Source organism: Mercurialis annua, linkage group LG2, assembly GCF_937616625.2.
Source record: "Mercurialis annua linkage group LG2, ddMerAnnu1.2, whole genome shotgun sequence".
NCBI classification, from domain to species: Eukaryota; Viridiplantae; Streptophyta; class Magnoliopsida; order Malpighiales; family Euphorbiaceae; genus Mercurialis; species Mercurialis annua.
The window spans coordinates 57,537,115-57,560,351 of NC_065571.1; the positions used below are offsets into that span (position 1 = coordinate 57,537,115).

The window sequence follows — 23,237 nt, forward strand, 5'->3', positions numbered from 1 at the left end:
GAAATAAAATTTGCAACTTTTAAAAAGTTTTAATAGACTTTTAAAAATTCAAGTCACTATTAAACCATAAAAAAACGTAGAGTCAAAACAGCACAATCCACCAAACAAAAGGAATAATATATGATGGTTTATCATAATAAAAAGACAATAATTCATCAAGTCAAATTAAATTATAGCACATTTTTTATGTATGAGCTTAGTAGTTATCAAAAAGCATATAATATAACCATTCAAAGATGATGGTCTAATCAGCCATAATCGAAATGCTAATATAATGCAGCACAGGATTTTACTATTAAAGAATAAAATGTGTTATTATTATAAGAGTCAGATTCCTTATGCTTCATACCCATTTATGTCAACGTTTATCAAAAATTTAGACTTCGCTAGATGATATATCGACATTCCACCCCAAATAAATAAACAATAAACCACAGAAATTTATACTCAACTTAACTAATGTTTAGTTTGGTTCAAATGGATTTTATAAAGTTTAAGATATTAAATTATAAACAAATATAGCTTATTTTAGTGTATTTAATTTCATTTTTGATGTTTTTTGAAATTAATCATATTTCTGAATTATTAAATCAAATTAAAAATAAAGAATATATTCCAAGTTAATTGGACTTGGCAAGATGAATTCATGTAATTTGTTCCCAATGATTTCGGCTATAACTTTCCAAAATGATTGTGCTCTACATACCATGACATAGGCAAATTCCGTCTAAAATAGGATTTAAAAATTCAAAATAAATTAAGCACATGAACTAGATAATGACAAAACTTTGAAAAATGACTAGATAAACAAAAAGATGAAAGTATAGGAGCCTCGAGGTGGATTTGGCCAAAAGAATGTCCATGGCTTATACTCTTGTCAAGGGCCTTCGAATACAAATATAATTGAATCAAGTCAATTCACAAACTGCTTAAAATTGATTCAAAAACACTAAAAATTAACTCGATATTGACTGAATCAAGCTCAAATTCGAACTACAGAGTCAACTAGACAGTCTAGTTCGAACATTAAGATACTAAACTCAATAGGTATGCAAACTTAATTGAGGTATGATAAGTTAACTTTATTAATTTTTATTATACATATAATAATTCCCTTTTATATTTAAAATCTAACTTTTTCAAAATCTCCATACAGATCATTGAATCGAACTCGACTCTAGATTATTCTACCAGCTCGATCTCAAACTCTTATAATAAAACGCGATCGAGATCCAATGAGTTTCGAGCTTCAAATTTTAAAGTTTGAGATTGACCATATTTCGACTCGATTTGACTCGGTTACGCCCTACCCTGATATGTATATCTATAAGCTAACAGTTATGCTTACTCCTTGGTAGTACTGCACTTGAGCAATTCCTTTTGCACCAACTTGAGCCCAACATCGCATGAAGTTAAGATTGAGGAGACGATCCTTCTTTGCAGATCTTTAAATTCCAACGCCAGCTTAACGTCCCGGTTAATGTTTTCTCTGCTATGATTTAATAAGAACTCTAGTTAAAATGAACGTTCTTTAGATTCTTGAAAAACTATTCTGTTCTGAGATTTAAATATTTGCTAAGGAATTCCTAACCTGTCAACAAGGTCTACATCGCCAAGATTTTCCATCATGTTACTGAAAGTTGACTGCAGATCTTCCAAGATTTCAATTTCAATCTCCAAGTTTGATTCCGTCTGTAAATTAGAGAAGAAAATGGAATAAGGGAATTATGAATAACTGGATGTTAAAATAAATTCCACAAACTGACAAGTAGAACAGATAAACCAGGAAAAACTGTTGAATCAAATAGTGATGAAACTCATAGATATATCAGCAAGTCAGCAACTAGTTGCTAAGGATTTGTGTGCAGCAGGAGACTGAAAAGCAGGAATACAGCAAGAAAATTACCATGGTCTTAACGTATGGCGTAGGAACTCGAGCTCTCCGAAGAAAATTTAGTAAGGGAATTGGCAAGCCATAATAGAATATGCTATGGTTCTTGGAGAGCCAAGTACCCCGGATCATTTGCGGAGTCGAGCTGCAATCCTCAGTAGAATCAGCCTCACCAGCATCAATATCTGCATCAAAACAAGTATCTGTACAATATCCAAGTTGTACACATACATCTATGTCGTACGGAACAAAATGCTGAAACAAAAACTGGCGAAACAATATTTTTTAGAAGAATAGGTTATAAATATAAGGTTTCAGAGGTTTGGAAGTAATTTCGGAAACATAAATGAAATATCAGAACATAGGACTCTACAAGAATTAAATGTCTCTAAATTCATTTCCTGAAGGAATTAGTAGTCAGACATATTTGCACAACCGCCGCCCAAAAGGAGATAGATTAAGAAAATTACCCAATGGAATTACATCATATGGGTTGTCTCCTTGTGGTATAAAACCATAGAATGTAACTAGATGTGAACTAGAGAGGTTCCCATAGCTCAGACAGCATTGTTCCCCAATGCGGCAAGGCTTTGATAGTGGAAACTTCAATGTATTCATCTTATAATCTACTTTTCCATAGTGAGTGATATGCGGGTGGACCTGCGAATAAAACAATTGAAACATGTAAACTGCACATCGACGAAAAGCTGCAAATTTAGAAAAAAATAAAATAGACTGCAACAGGTTGTGTATATGTAAGACCCTATAGTTGAAACAAAGGAACAGACTATGCCAAACCGTCACAATAAAATGATTGCAAGTATCTGTAGTATCTTTCTTTAGTTTAGCAGCTCAGAAAGGATGTACAGACCATGAAGTCCCTTTCAGCAGATAAAAAAAATCTAAAGTCGGATTTTAATTTCAGACATAAAGGAACCAGCAACTTGCAAGCAGTAACATTTAATCCACCCATAGAAGCATTTTTAGGAGGCCAAATAGTTGACTCATTTCTGGTCTAGTGGAATGACTTGTTTTAAACATGCTAATAACAGATGCAATTACCATTGGGAGTCAGAACTTGTAGTAACTGTCTATATGAAAAATGAGTGACTGAGCACGAAAAGTAGTGAAGAAAGAGCAGGAATGGCATACCGAATGATTAAGAAAGCCAGCAATAGGAATCAAACAAGTTCTCAGCTTTCCGTCAAGAAACTTAACTTTCATGCTATTAGAGTACCAGAGTTCGCAAGCCCATAAGAAGTGCTCCCATGTATAGAGCTCTGGTGGAAATATATCAGGGTAATTATTGTATAGTGCAGGAACTAACTCATCATACTGGACGCGCAAGTGCTGTGAAATTTAAAGAAACAAGTAATTCACATTCAGAAAGCAGAATAATTTTTACTTTTTATGTCTCCTGAAAGTTGAGACATATATGTAAAAGTAGGAGAAACTAAAAGACTGAAATTCTAATCAACAATGTTATGTCAAAATGTTCAAACCTTTAAAAAGAAAAAGGTAAATTCAAATATCCATCTCAATTTATATGAAAAGAAAAAATGCAAAATATCTACACCAATTTTAATCATTGGCAAACACATTGAAAAAACCGGTGCTTACAACTCAAAAGTCTAGACTCCACTTCATATCAAGGGTACTTTGACACCTTGTAATTAGAAACTCCAAAATAATCAAACAATAATCGTTTTTACCAGATATTGCAAGAAAGTTAGGCCTCACAACAGCTGCACACAACAGTGGTTTGAGTTATACTATGTACCACAAACATAGCATATCACAATCAGGAGCTTCAAGATGCATGAGTCATGTAATTAAATTAATGTGCTTTTCTAATGCCAGCGCCCCCCATAAGAAGCAAAAACTAGCTGCATTTCCCCACTGTTAACTGCATAACATTGTCTAACTAACCTCTTTTGCCTGCAAAATCTCCTCTAACAGCAAGGTTCCCTCCAAAGCCATAATCGCATCAACTCCAAAGCTCAGACCTATAAAATTGAAAATGGGAAAAGAGTACATAAACTAACAGATCAAGACATATCAATGCTAACATATCAGAAAACGACCAGATTTTGTTCTAGCAGAGAAGAGGGAAAAATAGAAACTTTCAGGAATAGTCTAAGAACTCGTAAAAGATTGCAGAAAGTGATAACTTTGACAAAAATGCACGAAGTGACAACAGTGGGAACTATAAATTGCATTCTTTACATTGACCTCGAGATGCTTTGACATCAGAACAGACTTACTTTTTAATAATGAAATACATTCTAAAACACATTCCTTGATTTTACTCAAATGATTCAAAAGTGTAATTTTAAAATATTATACGGTTAGATTCATTTGCAGATTATCTATGAATAAGATTTCAGGGTATTTTGTACCATTAGTCACCAAACTTTGAGATTAATTTCATGTCACCAGTCCATTTGTCAATTGCTACAATTTCATCAATAAACTTCCATTTCCTTCATAGAATGGTCCTTTTTCCATTTTTTGATCTTGAATGTTAGTAACAAAATTCAGAGGATCGTGTTTTATTTCCGGTGAAAACAACTTCCACCCCAGCAATGAACCAAAAAATAGGAAAAGAAGTTCGCCTATGAGATTGGAAAAAGTGATATTTAAGGACCGGAACGACTGATATAAGAGTGCTATTTTTTAAATTCTTTCAACATTAAATGGGAAGGAGAATCAATCTTAATTAAAGAATTAAACATCAAGGCTTAACAAAATTTGTTTCATCTTTTACGCCAGGAATGTCTAGATACACATTTAAATTATCAAGTGTATCGGCATAGAAGGAGCACCTGTATTAAATTCCTTCGGTAGAGTATCAAAATAAATCTTGAACTTTGAATTACAGTTATGTCTCTCCTTCATACTCCATAGTAACAACATAGTCTCAGAGGAAATCCCATCAATCTTCTCCAATATGTGATACTGCAAGAAAATTAAACACTATGTTGACAATTGATGTGTCAAAAAAAAATGAGGAAGGCACACATAAATTAAATTTGCCTTGTTTCTAAAACATCATCCTAACATGACCACATAATGAAAATTTGTAACAAAAATTATAAAGTGAATTCTCAGTCAGAATATGTCTATTAGCTACCTCCTCGCGGATAAGTATTAACAGCATAATTGTCAATTGCCTAAAGCAGTGTCATTCACACAAGGTACCTGGTACTCAGCAGACTTAAGGTAGCAATATGTGCATTTATTAAGATGCGTATGAACTGATACAGAGTCATAGTAATAGGAGAACAAGTACAAAACATAATGAAACAGCAAGACAAACAATACCAGCACATTAAAATCTCAGCTAAAATCTGTTTGAGCTGAGATTTAGACCAAGAACTGGACTTGAGTTCTTCAAGATCTAAACCAAGAATTGTCACTGTTCGACATTGTTCCAGAAAGTGGAGCTTATCAGAACGGAGGAAGAAAACACTAATATGGGATGGATCACATTGTGATATATTTCATTTCAAAGGGGGAAAAAAGCTTCAACAACATCTGAGTGTCTGGGGCACCTAGGGAATCAGAAATTTCTAACTTAACAAGTCAATTGAAAGCAATTCTTAAGTAATTTTGCACGAACCAAGTAATTCTTTCAGATATGTAAATTGTAAAGGTTTATTTTACTTCCATATTATGGTCCTTCCAGATATTTTTGCAAAATGGTGGTTAGTAACAAATGCATCCAATGAATTTCATTGCATGGCCAGGTGATGAAACATACCATATCGCAGGGGCGCACAAGCTCCTCAGATATAATAATAGACACAGGGATCTCCAAAGCAATATCCCCAACTTTCAGATCTTCTGTTACAATGGCTCCTCTACCAGCACCTTCAATATCTATACAATGAAATAAAGCATGAGAGGAAGTACTCCAAATACTAAGTCAGATTTTGCAAATAGAAGACAGTTAAAACCAAGGGAAAAACATACATATTTTTAAGCAACACGTATAGTGTTTACTCTATGACTTACAGACTATCTCCAATCTTGATTTCACTCCATTTCTTTGACCCCATTCCACTAAATCATTTTCTCTGTCACAACTACAGCTACTTTCTATCCTAGTTTCCAATCTGTAATTCTCCACTGAATCTTCAATCCTACTAAGAACTGCATCTCGCAATTCTAGCAAGACACCAAGTTCTTTGTTCTTTTTACTAGAGAGCATTTCGTTAACAAGTGATAGGGCTGAACTGAGAGCTTCCACTTCATTCCTGGGACTAAAGTATTCCATTGATGAACATTCATCATTTTCACCAAAATAAATTTCTACCTGCACCAGTATATTCCCATCAATAGTACTACATCAAAATCAAGGGACACTATACATAAACAACATTGAAACTACATAAGTATTGAGACTATATATTCAAGTGTTATAGGCACATATTATGGTTATGCCGCAAAAGGATGGAATAAGGATGTAACAGTTCATCAAGCAAACACCATCCACTAACTTCCAATCTATCATGTTTCTAAAAGCAATAGAAAGATTATAGTTTAGGCAGAATCGCAGCTTACCTCATCTAAGTGTGTGATCCTTGCTATTTGAAGTATCTTTTCTAAAGTGGTGGCAACTGAATCGGGACAAGACGAGCCTTGAAGATGTACTTGTTCCTTGATATCAAAACCCTTGTTATGCAGTAAATTCTGCGAATCAATGGCGAACATAGTAAAATAAATGGAAAATTAACAACACAGTCAAAAAGGGTTCTCAATAGGATAAAAAAAAAACTTGCTATATTGAATCAAAATAGACAGAATATCGATGAACATATATGAATCCAATCATGTCTAGTAGCTTAACATTTTGGTATCATATTCTATTAAGTTCAATTTGAATGCAGACTGAATGTACTCATCAATCTATTCTTACTCTTCTCGAAACCGAAAAGGTAAGTAGATACAAACACAACCAACAATCAATAACATTTCTGACCTTCTTTTTCTCAAAAAAGGGATCATCTTGAGAGAGTTGAAGAGCAAATATAAAGCCATCATCTTTCTCTATGATCTTGTTTGATGAATAGAGCTGCAATAACAAATCAACAACTCATCATTTAATTCATAAAAAAACAAATAATCATTTAGACTGACAAATTTAAGTAGTTAAAACTAATAAAACATTAAACAAAAAGCTAAAGGAAGCACAATGCATACTGAGATAAAAATAAATGGACACACAGCCCCTGAAAAAAAGAGCTAACATAAAAAAGTAGTGCAAGAACATTACATAAAAGCTACAAATGCAATGATAAGTTCAAACTGAAAATTGGGTTTACCTTAGAATGTTCCATTGATAAGTTCAAACTCAAAATTGAAGCTCTGTTATAGTAGGAGACTGTATAAGAGCGCAAAGCCAGGAGGCGAAGAGTGAGCGCCTGAGCGGGCAAGTAGTTCAACTAAACTGATGAGAACTAGCCCAATGTTGAACCCCTCGGCCCAATTATTGTAGGCTTTTGTGCTAATGCACCCTTCAAAAATGAGAAAATTCTAGGAGCATTTACATATCAGGAATTTCACAAAACACTTCAAATTTAAACAATATTTGCAAATAAAACCAAAAAAAGTCCGCTATTTTATGGGTGAGTTCAGACTTTTATATTTGTATGATTTCTCATATAAACTCGAGAAAGTCCGGCTTTAACCCGCGTAAAAATCGAGTATTAGGGCTGGATTTGGATTGAAAAAAATGAGGCCTGAATTGAGCTCGGGCTGGAATTCGGCTTACTTGAAAACTAGAAAAGCCCGGCAGACCCGGCCAGAGCCCGGCCCATAAACAAGTGTAGTCTTAAGTGATCGTTAAATCAAATGTCGTGGCTGTTGTTTCTGATTTAAAATTATATTATGGCGGTGGAGAGATTTTGATCTACGATCGTATATTATTAGTGAAGTAAGTTGATAATTAATTTTTGGTTGTTATAAGGAGATCTACGAATTATGCAGTGTGCGTATTAGCACAAAATTCTCCTTCAATGACAGTCATCAAATCTGATTTTCTTTTTCTAAATCCTTAAAAGTATAATTATTTTTGAATTAATAAAATTTAATGAAATTTAAAAAGTAAATTAACAAAAAAAGCCTCACATGCAAAAGATTTTTAAAAAAAATATATGATTTTAATACTTTATTATTTTAAAACTATACTTAGAAATCTATTAATTTTAGGCTAAACTCATTCTACAACTCTGTAATGTAGAAAATGATGTTGTTTCATGCTAGTTAAAACAACGATGTCTTTTGCAATTTTGTTCATGTAAGGACCATGAATGTACAAAAATTATAGTTAAATGATTATTTAAATGTAAAATATTTACGAAAGATCAAGTAAAATAAAAGCTAATAGTACAGAAACTTTTTGATGAGATTATTATATTCAATTCAAACATAAAATTCTTAAATTCATAGATTTGTTGTTCATAAATTTAAAATTAATATATTTATGTATTTTAAAACTCCCAATCCAAATCGCATGTAAATTGTTGAAACTAAAAATTTTGATCAAATTTATAGAAAGATGAATTTTTTAACTATTAGAAAAATTTATTTTATCTACAATCAATTAGGATGAATATAATAATTCAATAAAATTTAAACAAAATTATGTTTTATAGTATAAATTAAATATAATTATATAAAGCAGAAGCATTAATTCCATTGCTCATTTTATACACAAAGTTTGTACTTTAGGATTTGGTCCTTATATTATAAAGCTAGCTAGTCTTTTAATGGTTGATAACTTCACGCAATCAATGGTTATTATGATTAGTTATTTGTTTCGGTTCTCACATTCAATTCAAGTAGCATCCGATTCTTATACTACTATTATTTAATTATTAGCCTGACTAACATCAACGGCTGCCCTGCTGCAGAAAAAAGGCGCCCACATGTCCAAATTTTAAAGCAAAATTAAGTAAAGATCAATCAATGCTTATTAGCCTAGATTTGGCTAATGATCACCTCCGAGTAAGGGTGTGCATTTGGTTAAATCGAACCGACCGAATTGAAATTTTGGTTTTTTAAAAACCGAACTAAAATTTTAGGAAAATTTAATTTTTAAAATCGAACCAAACCGAACCTGTCAGTTTTTTATTTCGGTTTGGTTTGGTTTTTTGGTTCGGTTTACGTGTAAATGTGACTGCAATTTTTTTACTCCTAAAATCAAACCGAACCGACCAACCGAAATTATTCTACCTTTTCAAATTAAACCAAACCAAATTTGTCGGTTCGGTTCGATTATTCGAGTTCGGTCGGTTTTTATACACCCCTACCTACGAGTCCTAATATTTGGATCTTCACAAGAGTATTAATTTAAATTTTGGTTCAGTATCTCTTAAAATTTGATTTCAAAACTCATAAATATTTTATAAGGTGATAAAAATAATATTATTAAAAACAGTTGCACTTCAGGTACAGTTGAGAACAAATCTATTTAAGGATATTGTATGATACATGACGCAATTCAATTTAGATTTGAAATTCTATTTTTAGTATCGTCTAAATAAGGTCTCGGATTTGAATTTTGTAAATGTAGAAAATCCTCGCTGACAGAGTTATCCACCATGCCAGGTGCGCAACGCGGGTCAATCCGGATTAGTCAGGGCAAAGCCTTGAAAACTGGATGGACAATCAGGAAAAATATATACTAGTACCCTAAAATAGTACAATAAAAAAGAAGGAAAGATAGGATGTAAGCCGACATCATTGAAATAATTTAGTTAGTGATGTATGGAAGATGTTAGAGTAGGGCTAGTTTTGTTTGGTAGAGAGTGCGTCAATTTTGCATAGTTGAGTGGGGCATGAAGGGGGAACCATAAGAATAAAAGTATTTGTATCAATCGATAACCAGTATATATAAGAGAATATTGAACTATTTGGTGCATGGATAGGGATGGTTCGACCATCGCAAATATTTACTTGCTCCATTCTCCATTCATTAATTGTCCTTTTCTAGCATCAACTCTATCCACATCCATCGGGAACGTTACCCTCGAGAGATCATCATATTATCGATTTGTTTTTTTTAATTAAAATTATACTACTAATTATGCATAATATATTTGTTAAATAAGTGATTTATTCACATTTCAATGTGCTTTTATTAAGCAGATAATTCAAAAAATAGTAAATCCCTCGGATGGCGAAGAGCCGATGGATAAACTATTTTTTTTAATTTATTTTTACGTATTATATTAATTACGATTAAACTTTTTAATCTTTATAATTGTTCATTCTTTGTAATTATGTCCATTTTTTAAAATTAAATCTAAACATTTTCATCTTATATTAATTGCTGCCAAATTTATATAGTAACTCTTTTCAGAAGTTGGACAATTGTTTTAAATTTGATCGTAATTGATAAAAAATATAAAAAGATTTGATTAAAAAAATAAATTCAAAATTTTGAACATAATTGTATAAAAAAAACCTTATAAATGGGCATAATTGTAAAATATGAAAAGTTTTGGTCGTAATTGATAAAAAATGCAGAAGTTTGAATATAAAAATTTTATATTTTATACTAAAATTATCACACATCATTAATTATTACTAGATATTTGATGTAAGATCCAAATTTGGAGATATCTATTAATCATATCATATTGCATAGCATATCACCACATATTTTCCATAATTTATCAGAAAAAGAACAAGAAAATGTCTTTAAATAAGAAAATACATTTCATGCAAAATGAAATAATTGGTGAGTGAAGAAAAATCGTTTTTATTTATTTTAGGGAACAGAAAAATAAGTGAAATGTACTGGTTATCACTTATCATCTGTGAGTATAACAACGTGGGCCAACATCTAAGCAAAATAGCTTTCCAACTCACAACTACAAACAAGTGTCAAAATCAAAATAAAAATAGTCCAACTTTTCTTCATTGCATGAGAAGACTTTCTTAACTTACTTTTGCTCAATCAATCCTTCTTTTCCCAACATAAAATCTTTGTTGCTTTGCCCCATTCACACTTTTCTCCCCATATTACCCTTTTCTTTCTTTCCACACATTATAAAATGGCCATATTACTTAAAAATCAATGTCTTTGTAACTTTTTTTTATTTATATCATGACTTAAGAAATTTTTTAATTGTCTCCTATTTTCGATTTTTATGTTTCATCTCTAATCTAATGAATTGAATTGATCTATTTTTTTTTAAAAAAGAGTTCAAATTAGTCCTTTATTTTTACCTATATTCTGATAAAACGTTAATGTTAAGCATTTATATATCTTGTTTTTAATATTTTCATCTTTAAATTAATTAAATTATTAAATTTTAGGGTACAAATGAAACATAAAAATTGAAAATATGGTACAATTGAAAATTTTCCTAGGTCATGGTATAAATGGAAAAGAATTACAAGGTGGGTGGTTTTTAAGTAATTAGGCCTTATAAAAACATTATGACATTGGAATACAAAAATCAAAATTCTTGATCGCTCAAAATAATAAAATCTTAATTGAAACAGATTAATATTTTTACATCATATATATATATATCTGTGTGTGTGTAAAAAATAATAATTTTTTAGTTAAAAATAAGACATCGTTTACTCAGTGTAAGAAAATTTAAGGAGAAGAAATGTGAAAGACAAAGAATTTTTACTTTTGTTGATTTATAAGAAATAAAAAAATCTTCAACCATGAAATATGAGTTATTTGATGAGAAATATATATAATTTTTTTATTATAATTTATTTTATTTATTAATATTTTGAAATTTTTATTTTATCCTTTTTAATATAAATTTGTTTATATTTTCTAATAAAATATATTTTATCTTACATCATCAAAGTGAATTTTTCTTCCATTATGAAAGTTAAGAAAAATTTGATAATATTATTTTATGAAAAACTTAATTTAAAGTCCTTATATATATATACATTTTAATCCTTTTTATATGAAAATCAAACTTTATAGTCCTTCATTTTTAGTTCTAACAACATTTTAGTTCTCATATTCAGTTTAGTGTTAGTCAATTAAATCAAATGTTTTAAACAAAAAATTAAAATTCAGCCTAGTTCATAAATTTATATTTTACTATATAAAAATAAAAATTATATTATTATGTACATTATTAATTAATATAATGCATCAATTTTAAGAGATATATAATACTATTTTATTAGTTAATGATCGACTAACAAAAGATGTATACATGATGTTGTTTTAATATAATAGTATACATTATAAAATAGACTAATTCAACACATTAAATCTTAAAAAACATAATGTAATTATATCTAATAACAACTACCCATGGCATGGGGAAATAAAAATGGAAAATCCCATCTACATGATACTGTACTTTTATCTTTTTATTTATTTAGTTTTTTAAGTCTATATATTTAATTTATATTGAATTTTTAAATTCTTTTTTAAATGGAAAAGATACATGCACTACACTCGTCGTGAAACGTGCGTGAGGCTGAATTTGAAAAGGGATAAGATAAGTTAAAATTTAAAATTATAAGAATTTGATAAAGAAAATTTTGAAAGAATAAAATTTAGATATATAAAAATTTAAAAATATAGAGACCTGTTGAATAAAAAAATTTGACCTTTTAACTCAAACTTTTTTAATCATTTTTTCACATGATAACGGTAACGGCAACTGAAATATATACGCAGTAAATATGTCGGGAAAAAAAACTTATCAAAAACAATTTCTAAAATACTGAGATTTAATGAATACAAAACTTTTTTTTAAAAGAAAAAATCAGATAAATAAAAAGATGAAAGTAAGTAGGGCTGTGCATCGGTTCGGGTCGGTCGGTTCGGTTTTGTAAATCCCCAAACCGACCATACCGAAAGTAATTAAATGACCAACCGAACCGTTTTAAAAAAGCCATAAAACCGAAAATTATTTCAACCGAAAATTTCGGTCGGCACGGTTCGGTTTCGGTGATTTCATTTCGGTTTGGGTTTCTTAAATAGGCCCATATTTTAAAAAGAAAACAAACCAAAAGCCTTATAAAAAAAGATAAAATTTACATCTGAATAAATATATATATTCCATTTACAGTTTTAGTACATTTTTTACTGCAATTACAAATTGAGCAAGCTGTATAATTAACATTTACTGATTACAAATGTATAAATCTATTACACAATGAAATGTTCTGATCTGTATACCTTTACAAAAAAGCAAAATTATATGATGAACTGATACTCAAAAAATTCAATCAGTTCTAATCCAATTTAAGCAACAAAAAATTGAGGCAACCAACAGCAAGTGCAGAGATGGAGACTTGAGCAGTGGCAACTGGCAAGCAAAGCAACTTAAGCAAGGCAGCAAGCAAGCAATCAACCAGTAAAATGATTCAACCAGAATTTCATTCTGTGTAGAATGAAAAACAAATTACAAATTTGATAGATAACAACTTAACAAGTAAACCAACCTACTTAAATTATAAAACTACTAAAAAGAATTTTAAAAAGGGGGCTCAGAATTATATAATTGTCAGATCACTATAAGGCGATCCTATTCGCACGGTTTCTCTGTATCAAAAATTTACAGAGCCTCCTCGTGCAAATTAGAAGGCCTTATTTAATCAGATTTTGAAGTGGTGGAAGCTTCATCATAGCCCAAAAAAAAAGAATAATTTAGAAGAGAATGAGTTTAAAAGTTTTAAACTGAGTTTTTACATAAATTGAACCAGAAACAGAAGTTAAAGCCTTAAATTGAGGACAAAAAAATGAAAGAGGAGTTTAAAATTTTGAAACAAAGTGAGAATATAGTTAAAAACAGAATGAGTTGAAAAATTGAAGAACTTAAAAATTTAACATAAATAGAGAAAAGAGAATGAGTTGAACACTTTACAGTTTCAAAATGAAAATATTATCAGCCAGCTTCCACCACAATTTCAGACTTTTCAATAGCCTCTTAGGATTTAGGATTCATATCAGAATCCCAATCAAAACAGAATCAGGGACAGAACAGAAGTAGGGACATAACAGACAGCATCACAGCAATGCAGCATTGCCAATATGCTTCCACCAAAAGCAAAATAGATTTCCAAAAGAATCCAACTTGAAGGACTCAATCAGTTTGGCAAATCTGCATATACCAAAAAAACAGTTTATTAGCCAAAGTCTAATCAAACAAAGCAGAATTCAGGAATCTATAAAAAGTGTTAAGAAATTGAGCACATAACCTTTTTCAAAATTCTCAAGCTCATCGAGGGACTCCTCAACAACCAGAGGTTGAGTCTCTACCCTAAGCCAATTCTGAGTGCACACCAATGCTTCCACTAGTTTGGGAGTTAATGAACTCCTGAAACAATTAAGAACTCTGCCAGAGGTACTGAAGGCAGATTCAGAAGCAACGGTTGAAATTGGAACAACAAGTACATCACGAGCCATCCTTGAAAGGATAGGAAAACGACCTGAGTTTAGCTTCCACCACTTCAAAATATCATAGCCATCATCATTTTCAACCGTAGCCTCACTCAGGTACACTTCCAACTCGGACTTCTTGCTGCCAGTTTCTCCCATTTCCTTATTGTGCTCCATGAACTTTGCCTTCATAAGGGAGATATGCTTCTTAACAGGAGGTGGAACAGGCAGGACTGGCGTTTGGGCAAAAACAGAAGCTCCCTCACAAGATTTGTACTCATCAAAAAGAACAGTCAATTCATACTTCACAGTCTCAAATAAAACACTCCCATGCTCAGAACCAAATAAATTGCACAGAGCAAACTTCAAATCATTCAGTTTAGAAGTAGGATCAAGAATATGTGAAAAGAAAATCAATTTGTTAATCTTATGGGGGTCACCCCAATATTTGTTAAACTTCTCTCTCATTTTTTTCCCCATTTGCATAATTTGTATATCCTCACTTGCAATCATTTCATCCAACATTACAGACAAATCACAGATCTCTTGAAAATGCATATTGGATGTGACATATAAAGATCCAGAAATGCGCAAAGTGGTGATATAAAAATAAGAGAGACATGTAGCAAACTTCCTTACATTTTCCCAATCAAGATAGTTAGGGATACTATCAACCATATCTGTCCTGAATGATTCATCAACTTCCTCATAAGTTTCAAAGACAGATTTAAAAATACATGCAGTATCAAGCATTAGATATGTGGAGTTCCATCTTGTTGGCACATCAAGACATAAAGACTTCTTAGTACCAAGGGCAGCATCAGCAACAAGATCATTAAACTTTTTAAGTCTAGATGGACTATTTCTCACATATCTAATGCAATCCCTAACTTTCTTAACAGAGGAGTTCATTTCTTTTAAGCCATCAGAAACAACCAAGTTCAAAATATGTGCAATACACCTCATATGCAAATATTGACACTTAGAAACATCTGTGCCCCAAGACTGCATTTTCAACTTAAAAGCAGCAATGGCAGTGCCATTGCTGCCTGCATTATCCATGGTGACAGTAAACACTTTTTTCAGACCCCATGCAAGAAGACAGTTTTCTAAGGTTTTAGAGATGTAATCACCCTTATGGCCACATACAGGAACAAATGAAATAATTCTCTTATGCAAGTTCCAATCATTGTCAATCCAATGGCATGTTACACACATATAGTTGACCCTTTGAATACTGGTCCACGTATCAGTTGTAATACTGACTCTTTGACTTTGATTTTTTAACACATTTTTCAGTTTTAACTTCTCATCAAGATACAATTGGTGGCAGTCTCTGGTTATAGTCCACCTAGATGGTATTTTAAACCTAGGACAGGCAACATTCATCAACTTTCTAAAGCCCATACCCTCAACAAATCTGAAGGGAAGCTCATCAACTACAATCATATAAGCAAGAGCATCCCTCACAGCATCTTGTGAAAACTTCCAAGACCCTAACTGTCCATCCCCCCTTCCCCATCACATATAACAACAGGCTGCAATGTAAGCAAGGCTTGCCTAGTGTCTTTACTATGAGGATTTTTTAAGCATGCCATATTATGTGATCTAAGTGTAGAGGTGCCATTCAATTTAGTGTCAGAGTTATAAACTTTTTTACAATACATACACTTAGCCAACAACAGTTTACCATTTTCATCACAAATGCGTTCAAAGTGATCCCAGACTTTGGATCTAACTACAGGGGCCTTTCTTTTCTTGTCTACTGGTTTTGGTTTATTTCCAGTACCATCAGCATCAACAACATGTTGCTGCTGAGAGGGCTGAGATGAGCCCTCACCAGCAACACCATGCTGCTGCTCTGAGGCCAGAGGTAACTCACCACTGTCACCAGAATCAACAACAACAGGCTCTTGCTCACAGTTAGACATCTGAGCAAAATATAGATGCAACCAATCAATTAATCACATCAACAAACTAACATATACAACTAATTGAATCAAAATCATAGACAATTAACATTCTCACCATATTAAGATGCAACTGATAAACCAATTTAGCAACAAGTAGATTAGTGCTTCCACCAACTGATTCACTAAGTTAATGAATCAGTTCAAACACAGGGACTACACAACCTATTGCTTCCACCACCAATCAATAATGTAAACCAGTAGACCTATAGATTATACAAGATCATATTCATATCAGATGACAACATCAGACATGAAACACAGAAACAGACTCAACTTATGAATTCAATAAACTATGAGTTGATCATACCTTTTTCAATATAGCACCGCGAACCAAAAGAATCAGCCAGAGCCAGCAAGCAACCATTCCAGATTTTCAGAGAATCACCGAATCGGATAGCAACCAAACATATAACAGAAAAAATGAAATCATATTAGAGTTCACGATTTACATTGAAGTTAAAACATAAAACTTTTAAAATCGTCAAAATCAACTTCATACCTTTTGGATCCATATATTCAGAGATAGAGAGTCACCAAATCAAACAGAAACCGAACGATTCAGGAACCAAACATATACCAGAGAAAGTAAAAACATATTAGATTTAAAAAGAATTTAAAAGAAAGTAACATACAAAAAAACAGAGCCAAAGCCAGAGGCTCATACCTTTATTTGGTAATTGGTACCATCCGATTCACACATCAATCGCACACCAGAGATTGAGATCCAACACCAGAGTAGAAACAAAAAATCATAACATCATATTAGATAGAGTATAGAATATATATTGAAAATTAAAGAGAAAATCAGAGGCCCCCATCGGCCATCGACTTACCAAGAAAAAACGCATTTTGGTTTGAGAAAACTGCACATGACTAAGTGTATATATTAGGTTTTAGATACTGAGTGAAGAGTGAAGAGTATTAATGAATAATGAATGACTGATTGAGAGGTTTCAGAGAATTAATTAGGGTTCGTTGGAAAGTAGAAAGGGAATTAGGGTTAGAGAGAGTCAGAGAGGAGAGGATTGGGGAGAGGAAACGGTAGCAGCGAGAGAAATGAATGAGAATGAGAAATTAGGGTTTAATTTTTTATAAGGAGGCTTTTATACCAAGGTTAAACCGCGTCGGTTGGGGTGAGAGAAGAGGGTTCCGCAGTGTTTCTAGAGGCTTCTCACATGCGTCCCACGTGTGTATAAAACGACATCGTTTTATATGCTTCGGTTTTATCGGTTTTTCGGTCGGTTCGGTTTACCAAGCCTCTAAACCGCACCGTTTACCGAAAACCGTAAATTCAATTATCTGAAACCGAACCAGACCAATTTAACCAAATAACCGAACCAATCACCAAACTACGGTTCGGTTCGGTTCGGTCCGGTTTCTCGGTCTGGTTCGGTTTCTGCACAGCCCTAAAAGTAAGGGAATTTCAAGATGGATTTAGCTAATAAAAACAACAAAACCAATTTACTTATTTATTTTAATTTTGTTCTCTTTGTTAAAATATTTTAATTTAGTGAAGAAGGGGCAAGAGAACCCAAAGGGTGAAGAAAAGAAGTTGTAGGGAAAGGCACTCCTTTTATATTGTCATAAGGTGCATTTCATTTCGCATGTGCATACACAATCCACCCACTGCTGCCAGTTTGGAATGTTTATTAGGGGCTTTTTGTAATTACAACAATTTTTAAAAGGTACGATTTATTTAAAGAAAGAAATCTCTCAAGATGGTGCTGTATCATTATGTGATTTATTTCATAGAGTATATAGTACAAAAGATAATATTGTAAATAACAAATGTATGTAATAAATTTAACTTATAAGTATATCTTAATTATTTGAAAAATTTATTAATTAAAATATATTAATAATTGAAATTAATGAAAAGTAAAATTGATATTTTAACTAAACTAACTAAAATAAAAAAAATTACTTAAATTTTAAGACATTTAAAATATTATCCATTTTTGAGAGAGAGAGAGAGAGAGAGAGTATTTAATTGTTCATCCAAACACTACTAAACAACTCTTACATGAAAAGTAATTTGATTTTTTTAATTCTTTTTCTTTATAAATAAATAAAGTTATCAAAAATAAAATTTATTCTATATTTTTGAAAAATGGTTAAATTTTTGAACTAAAAATATCAATCGTATTGAAATCCCTTATTTGCATCATATCTATCTTAATCAACTAAATAAAGATATAACTGACATACTCCAAGTGATTGCATTTAAAGATAAAATATTCATTTTTTAGCCTTTTTCAGTTACATTCTAATTTTATAAAATTGCCATTTTATTCAAATTTCCATTTTTCATTTTCAATTGTACTTAATTTGTAAAATTGGCTTATCACACTCGAAAAAAAGTCAAGAAAATCTTATGAATGACTTATTTGAACTCTTTTCCGCTCGAAAAATATAAAATGAAGAACTTATTTGAACTTTTTTAAAATAAAAAAAAAGATTAATTTAATATTTGTGAATACAATTGAAAGTGAAAGATGCAGTTGTAGATAAAGTTGGCGATTTTACAAAATCATAATATAATTAAAATGGGGCTAAAAATTGGAAGTTTCTTAAGATATTTACCTAAAATTAATTTTGAAAATTTGATAATTGTAGGTTCTTTGTTACATTCTCACATTAGAAGCTCTTCCTATTACAATTTATTAAGAAACTATTAGGAAGAAAAATTCTTGCATAAATCTAAACCCAAATCAAGGGTAATTTTTATCAACGGTCTTCGAATTTTATTTTCTTTTTTCCGATGTCCTATAATTTAAAACATAACCTAACCATCCATGTAATTTAAATTCAATTTTAATGGCAAAAAAAAAACTTTTATGACTTGTTACAATTTTATACAAATCTTTTAATTTTTGCAATAATATCCAAATTGCATTATTTTATTGCAATAATAGTCAAATTGCACTTTTTATGTCATTTTTTGAGTATTTTGTCATTTCTTGGGACTTTTGCTATATTATTATACATCAAAAAATAATAATAGCCTAATATCTTAATTGAAAACAACAAATTTAGCCATCACTTTGGCTATTATTGCAACAAAAACTGCAATTTGAATATTATTGCAAAAATTAAAAAGTTTGGATAAAATTGCAACAAATTGCAAAGTTTTGTTTTTTTTATTAGGCCTTAAATTTATATCCAACTATCCCTACTGTCATTTTTTCTAACTCCATCAAACTTTGCTGAAGTGGCATGTGCCTTTGGTAGTATGTGTTAATAAAATTAAGGGTGAATTACACGTTTTCTCATTTTAATTACGCAATTTAAATTTTTTCATTTTCATGCACGAACTAACATTTTTTCTCAAATTCATGCACGGTGCTGAGGTGTCATGGATCCATTGGTGTAATTCGCTGAGGTGGAGGTCATTTTACACCAATGAATGAGTGCCACCTTAGCACCATGCATGAATTTGAGAAAAAGTGGTAGTTCATGTATGAAAATGAGAAAATTTAAAACACGTGATTAAAATGAGAAAACATGTAAAGTTCATGATTTTTTTTACATTAACCCTAAAATTAATAAATAACTGGTGAATATCAGCCACAAATCGCATTTGTAAATTTGATGATGTTAAAAAGGCAGAATATAAACTTAAAATATAGAAGCAACTGGAATACGCTATAAATGTTAGGAATAGTATAAATTTGAAATATAGGAATGAGTGAGATACATTTTAAAATTTAGAGATGGTTGAAGAGAAAGAGAGAAAGTATTCGAGTCAAATGAAAATACTTATAAATTCAAACTCGATTCTAAATTAATATTTAAAGTACAAAACTCAATTCAAATTCGGCTGACTTCTGTTTTGAGAGTCTGAAACAAAACACATTAGAAAAACTGAAGGTCGATCTCGATTCAATATTGACTCGATAAATAATTCGAATAGCTCAACTCAAAATTAATCGATTTGATTTCAAATATTTCCGTATTGATTCCGAATAGCTCACAAATTAGACCGACTAGGTTACACCCTACCCCAAATAAGCAGTCCCACATGGCCAACCAAATCACATGCAAAATAAGCTTATCTGTATATCATACAATGCTACTTACATTATTTAATTATAATAAGCTCAAAAAACATACAATAATATTTAATATAATAGAGAAAAAATGAAAGACCTAATATTATCCATTACAGTTTTTTAACTTCCCTCCACCAGCTACTAGCCCACCCCACCAACAAAATTTTAATACTCCCAATAACCAATCTACATTGTTCTTTCTTAAATATAGCTAAATAAAAATAAAACAAAAAAACAAAAAGGAAAAAAGGCTAAACCATTAATTTTAAATATTTTAATATCACTTGATCTTCTCATCATCATCTTTTTTCTTGCAATTTTCCTCTTCACATTCTAAACCTTCTTTTGGACTATCCAATGCTCTTTTTTCTTGCTCTTCATCTTCAAAATCATTCACATTTTTGCCAACTAGTCCTCCATTTATCTTCAAATTCCTTTCCTTCAATGCACCAAGTAATTCCATTACAGCCTTGTCCTTATTTCTCCTATTCTTGATCAAAACTTCACTCACATCAGCCGGTGTCATTTCTGCTTTATCAATAACTTTCTCTAACTCCTTCAAAATCCCATCATTTAAACCCCTTCCAATCTCATAATCATAATCATACCCTAAATAATTTTTTAACAGAATTTTCAAAGCAGGAAATGAACAATAACTCATGAAAATATGCATATCCATTCTCCCACATCTCAATAATGCAGAATCAAGCTTCTCAATATGATTAGTAGTAAACACAAAAATCCTTTCACTTCCACAACATGACCATAACCCATCAGTAAAATTTAGCAACCCAGATAAAGTTATAGAATTTCCACCCTCTTCCCCACCACCACCACCACCTCCTCCCCCTCCGCCGCCGCGAATTATATCATTATCATAGTAAGTCCTAACTGAATTACCGGTTTTTTTTCTGTTGCTCAAAGTAATAGAACAATCAATATCTTCTATGACTATGATTGACTTGGAAGTAGTCTTCATTAAAAGTTTCCTAAGCTCAGAGTTAGTGTGTACCTCAGTTAGCTCAAGATCATAAATATCATAGCCAAGAAAATTAGCCATGGCGGCGATCATACTAGATTTTCCAGTACCGGGAGGACCATATAGCAAATACCCTCTTTTCCAAGCCCTTCCAGTTTTCTGATAAAAAGATTTCCCCTTGGCAAAATCCTTCAAATCCTCCATTATTTCTTGCTTCTTAACCGGGTCCATCGCCAGCGTTTCGAACGTACTCGGATGCTTAAACGGCACCGATTCCCATGGATGGCCTCTCGAATCCAACGACCCACCTCGGGAATTCGTGTACAACAGCCGATCTTGGTTTTTCCGGCGAATTTCATTGGCTCTATCCATAATGTAATCAAGATACTTATCAAGAACTAAAGACTTATCCTTTTTCTTGATCCGTAGTGTAAAACCTCGCTTTTCCTCCGGTAACGGCCGCCATGAGAAGGTCTGGGATTGCCGCTGGGTGACGACGTGTTCCCAGTGGACGGTGACGCCGTTAAATGTGTCGAAAATGGAGTCGTTGTTGGTTAGGCCGAAGGTAATGGCGCTGGAGTTGAGAGCCCGGGTGAGGCTTAAGCGGCTGCCGGAGATGGAGACGGAGGAGCTGAGGTAGAGCTGGATGGCGTTGTAAAGCTCGTTGGTGTTGACGCCGTCTATTTCGGTTATGTCGAAGTAGCAGGAGGAGGAGAAGGAGGAGAAGATGCGGTTGAAGAGTTTGACGGAGGCGAAACGGAGCTCCGGTGGGAAGAGGATTTGGGTTAGAGTTTGACAGAAGGCTAAAACGCCGAGAATTGAAGCGAAAGATGTCCAGAATTCTTTCATTTGAGTGTTTTGAGGTAATGGAAGAGAGGGTGAGTTTGGTTTGATTTATAGACAAATTATAATAGAGGGAACAAAACTAAACAAAGGGGTCCATTCGAATTTTAAATTTGTATCTCGGATTGAATAAGTTACTTTTAATTGTTTTTAATTATTTAAAATTCTGAATTTGTATTTCAAAATTAAATAAATTTTAATAATTAAAATTTTAAATTTGCGTCTTAAAGTCAAATAAATTATGTATTTGAAATATACAAATTTAAACTTATTTGATCTAAATTAATAGCGTTTGAGATTATAAATATTAAAAATATCTTATTTGACTCTAAAATATAAATTGAAAAATTAAATTGATTAAAAATATTTCATCCGTTTTATTTTATTAGTCATATTTCTATTTTCGCACATATTAAAAAAGAATACCAATACATTCTTCTTTCTATACTTTTTACTCCCTCTATTTTTTTTTAGTTGTCCATTTAGCAAAAGTTGCACATATTAAGAAAGTGGGGTTTTTGTCTTAAATTATAGGAGTAAATACTCATATAACCCTATTATATAATAAATGTTTATGTAAATTGAGTCATAAAATCATTTATTAGGGGAGGGATAAATTTGGAAGATAATAGCTAATGTTATCTTAAATTTTTAAAAAGACAACTATTGATGGAAAAATGCATTTGCCTAAAGTGACAACTAAAAAAAATGGAGGGAATATTATGTTTCTTGGCTATTGAGTTGTCATTTATATTAAAAAGACAAGTGTTCTCAATGCACTGAAAATAACATTAAATGTTTTTTTATATAATTAAACAGTAGTATAATTTTTATATTGAAAATATAAAATAATTAAACACCATTGTTCATTATACACATTAATTAAAATTTATTAATACTGAAGGTAAAAGAGAAAAGCATGTGTCTAAAATCAAATTGTGACAATTATTTTGAAATATTAAAAATAAAAAATAGAACAAATAAAATAGAACAGAGTATTAAAAATATTTATTTAAATTTAAGGCACAAGTTCGAAAGTGGAACTGATTCCACATTATAATAAAATTTATTGAGAAAAATTTAAAAAGTAAAAGGAAAGGTGGGGATAGAG

General features: G+C 31.6%; 2 protein-coding genes across 3 annotated transcripts; both read right to left on the reverse strand.

Annotated features, from left to right (window-relative positions):
- Positions 1-1,061: 1,061 nt before the first annotated feature.
- LOC126670340 (uncharacterized) lies at positions 1,062-7,328 on the reverse strand. 2 transcript variants are annotated; one of them, XM_050364044.2, is made up of 12 exons: positions 7,219-7,328; positions 6,876-6,968; positions 6,458-6,586; positions 5,909-6,209; positions 5,655-5,773; positions 4,717-4,849; positions 3,821-3,897; positions 3,044-3,241; positions 2,362-2,551; positions 1,907-2,076; positions 1,592-1,692; positions 1,062-1,489 (listed from the first exon to the last, which is right to left on the reverse strand). In XM_050364044.2, exons 1-12 carry the CDS (start codon positions 7,231-7,233, stop codon positions 1,345-1,347), a joined length of 1,671 nt encoding a protein of 556 aa, XP_050220001.1. In that variant the 5' UTR covers positions 7,234-7,328; the 3' UTR covers positions 1,062-1,344. The 2 variants fall into 2 exon arrangements, with proteins under 2 accessions (XP_050220001.1, XP_050220000.1); XM_050364043.2 differs by having other exon boundaries at positions 1,062-1,492.
- Positions 7,329-20,362: 13,034 nt separating this feature from the next.
- LOC126670691 (AAA-ATPase At5g57480-like) lies at positions 20,363-22,196 on the reverse strand. The gene has a single exon (XM_050364503.2). It carries the CDS (start codon positions 22,130-22,132, stop codon positions 20,585-20,587), a length of 1,548 nt encoding a protein of 515 aa, XP_050220460.1. The 5' UTR covers positions 22,133-22,196; the 3' UTR covers positions 20,363-20,584.
- Positions 22,197-23,237: the final 1,041 nt, after the last annotated feature.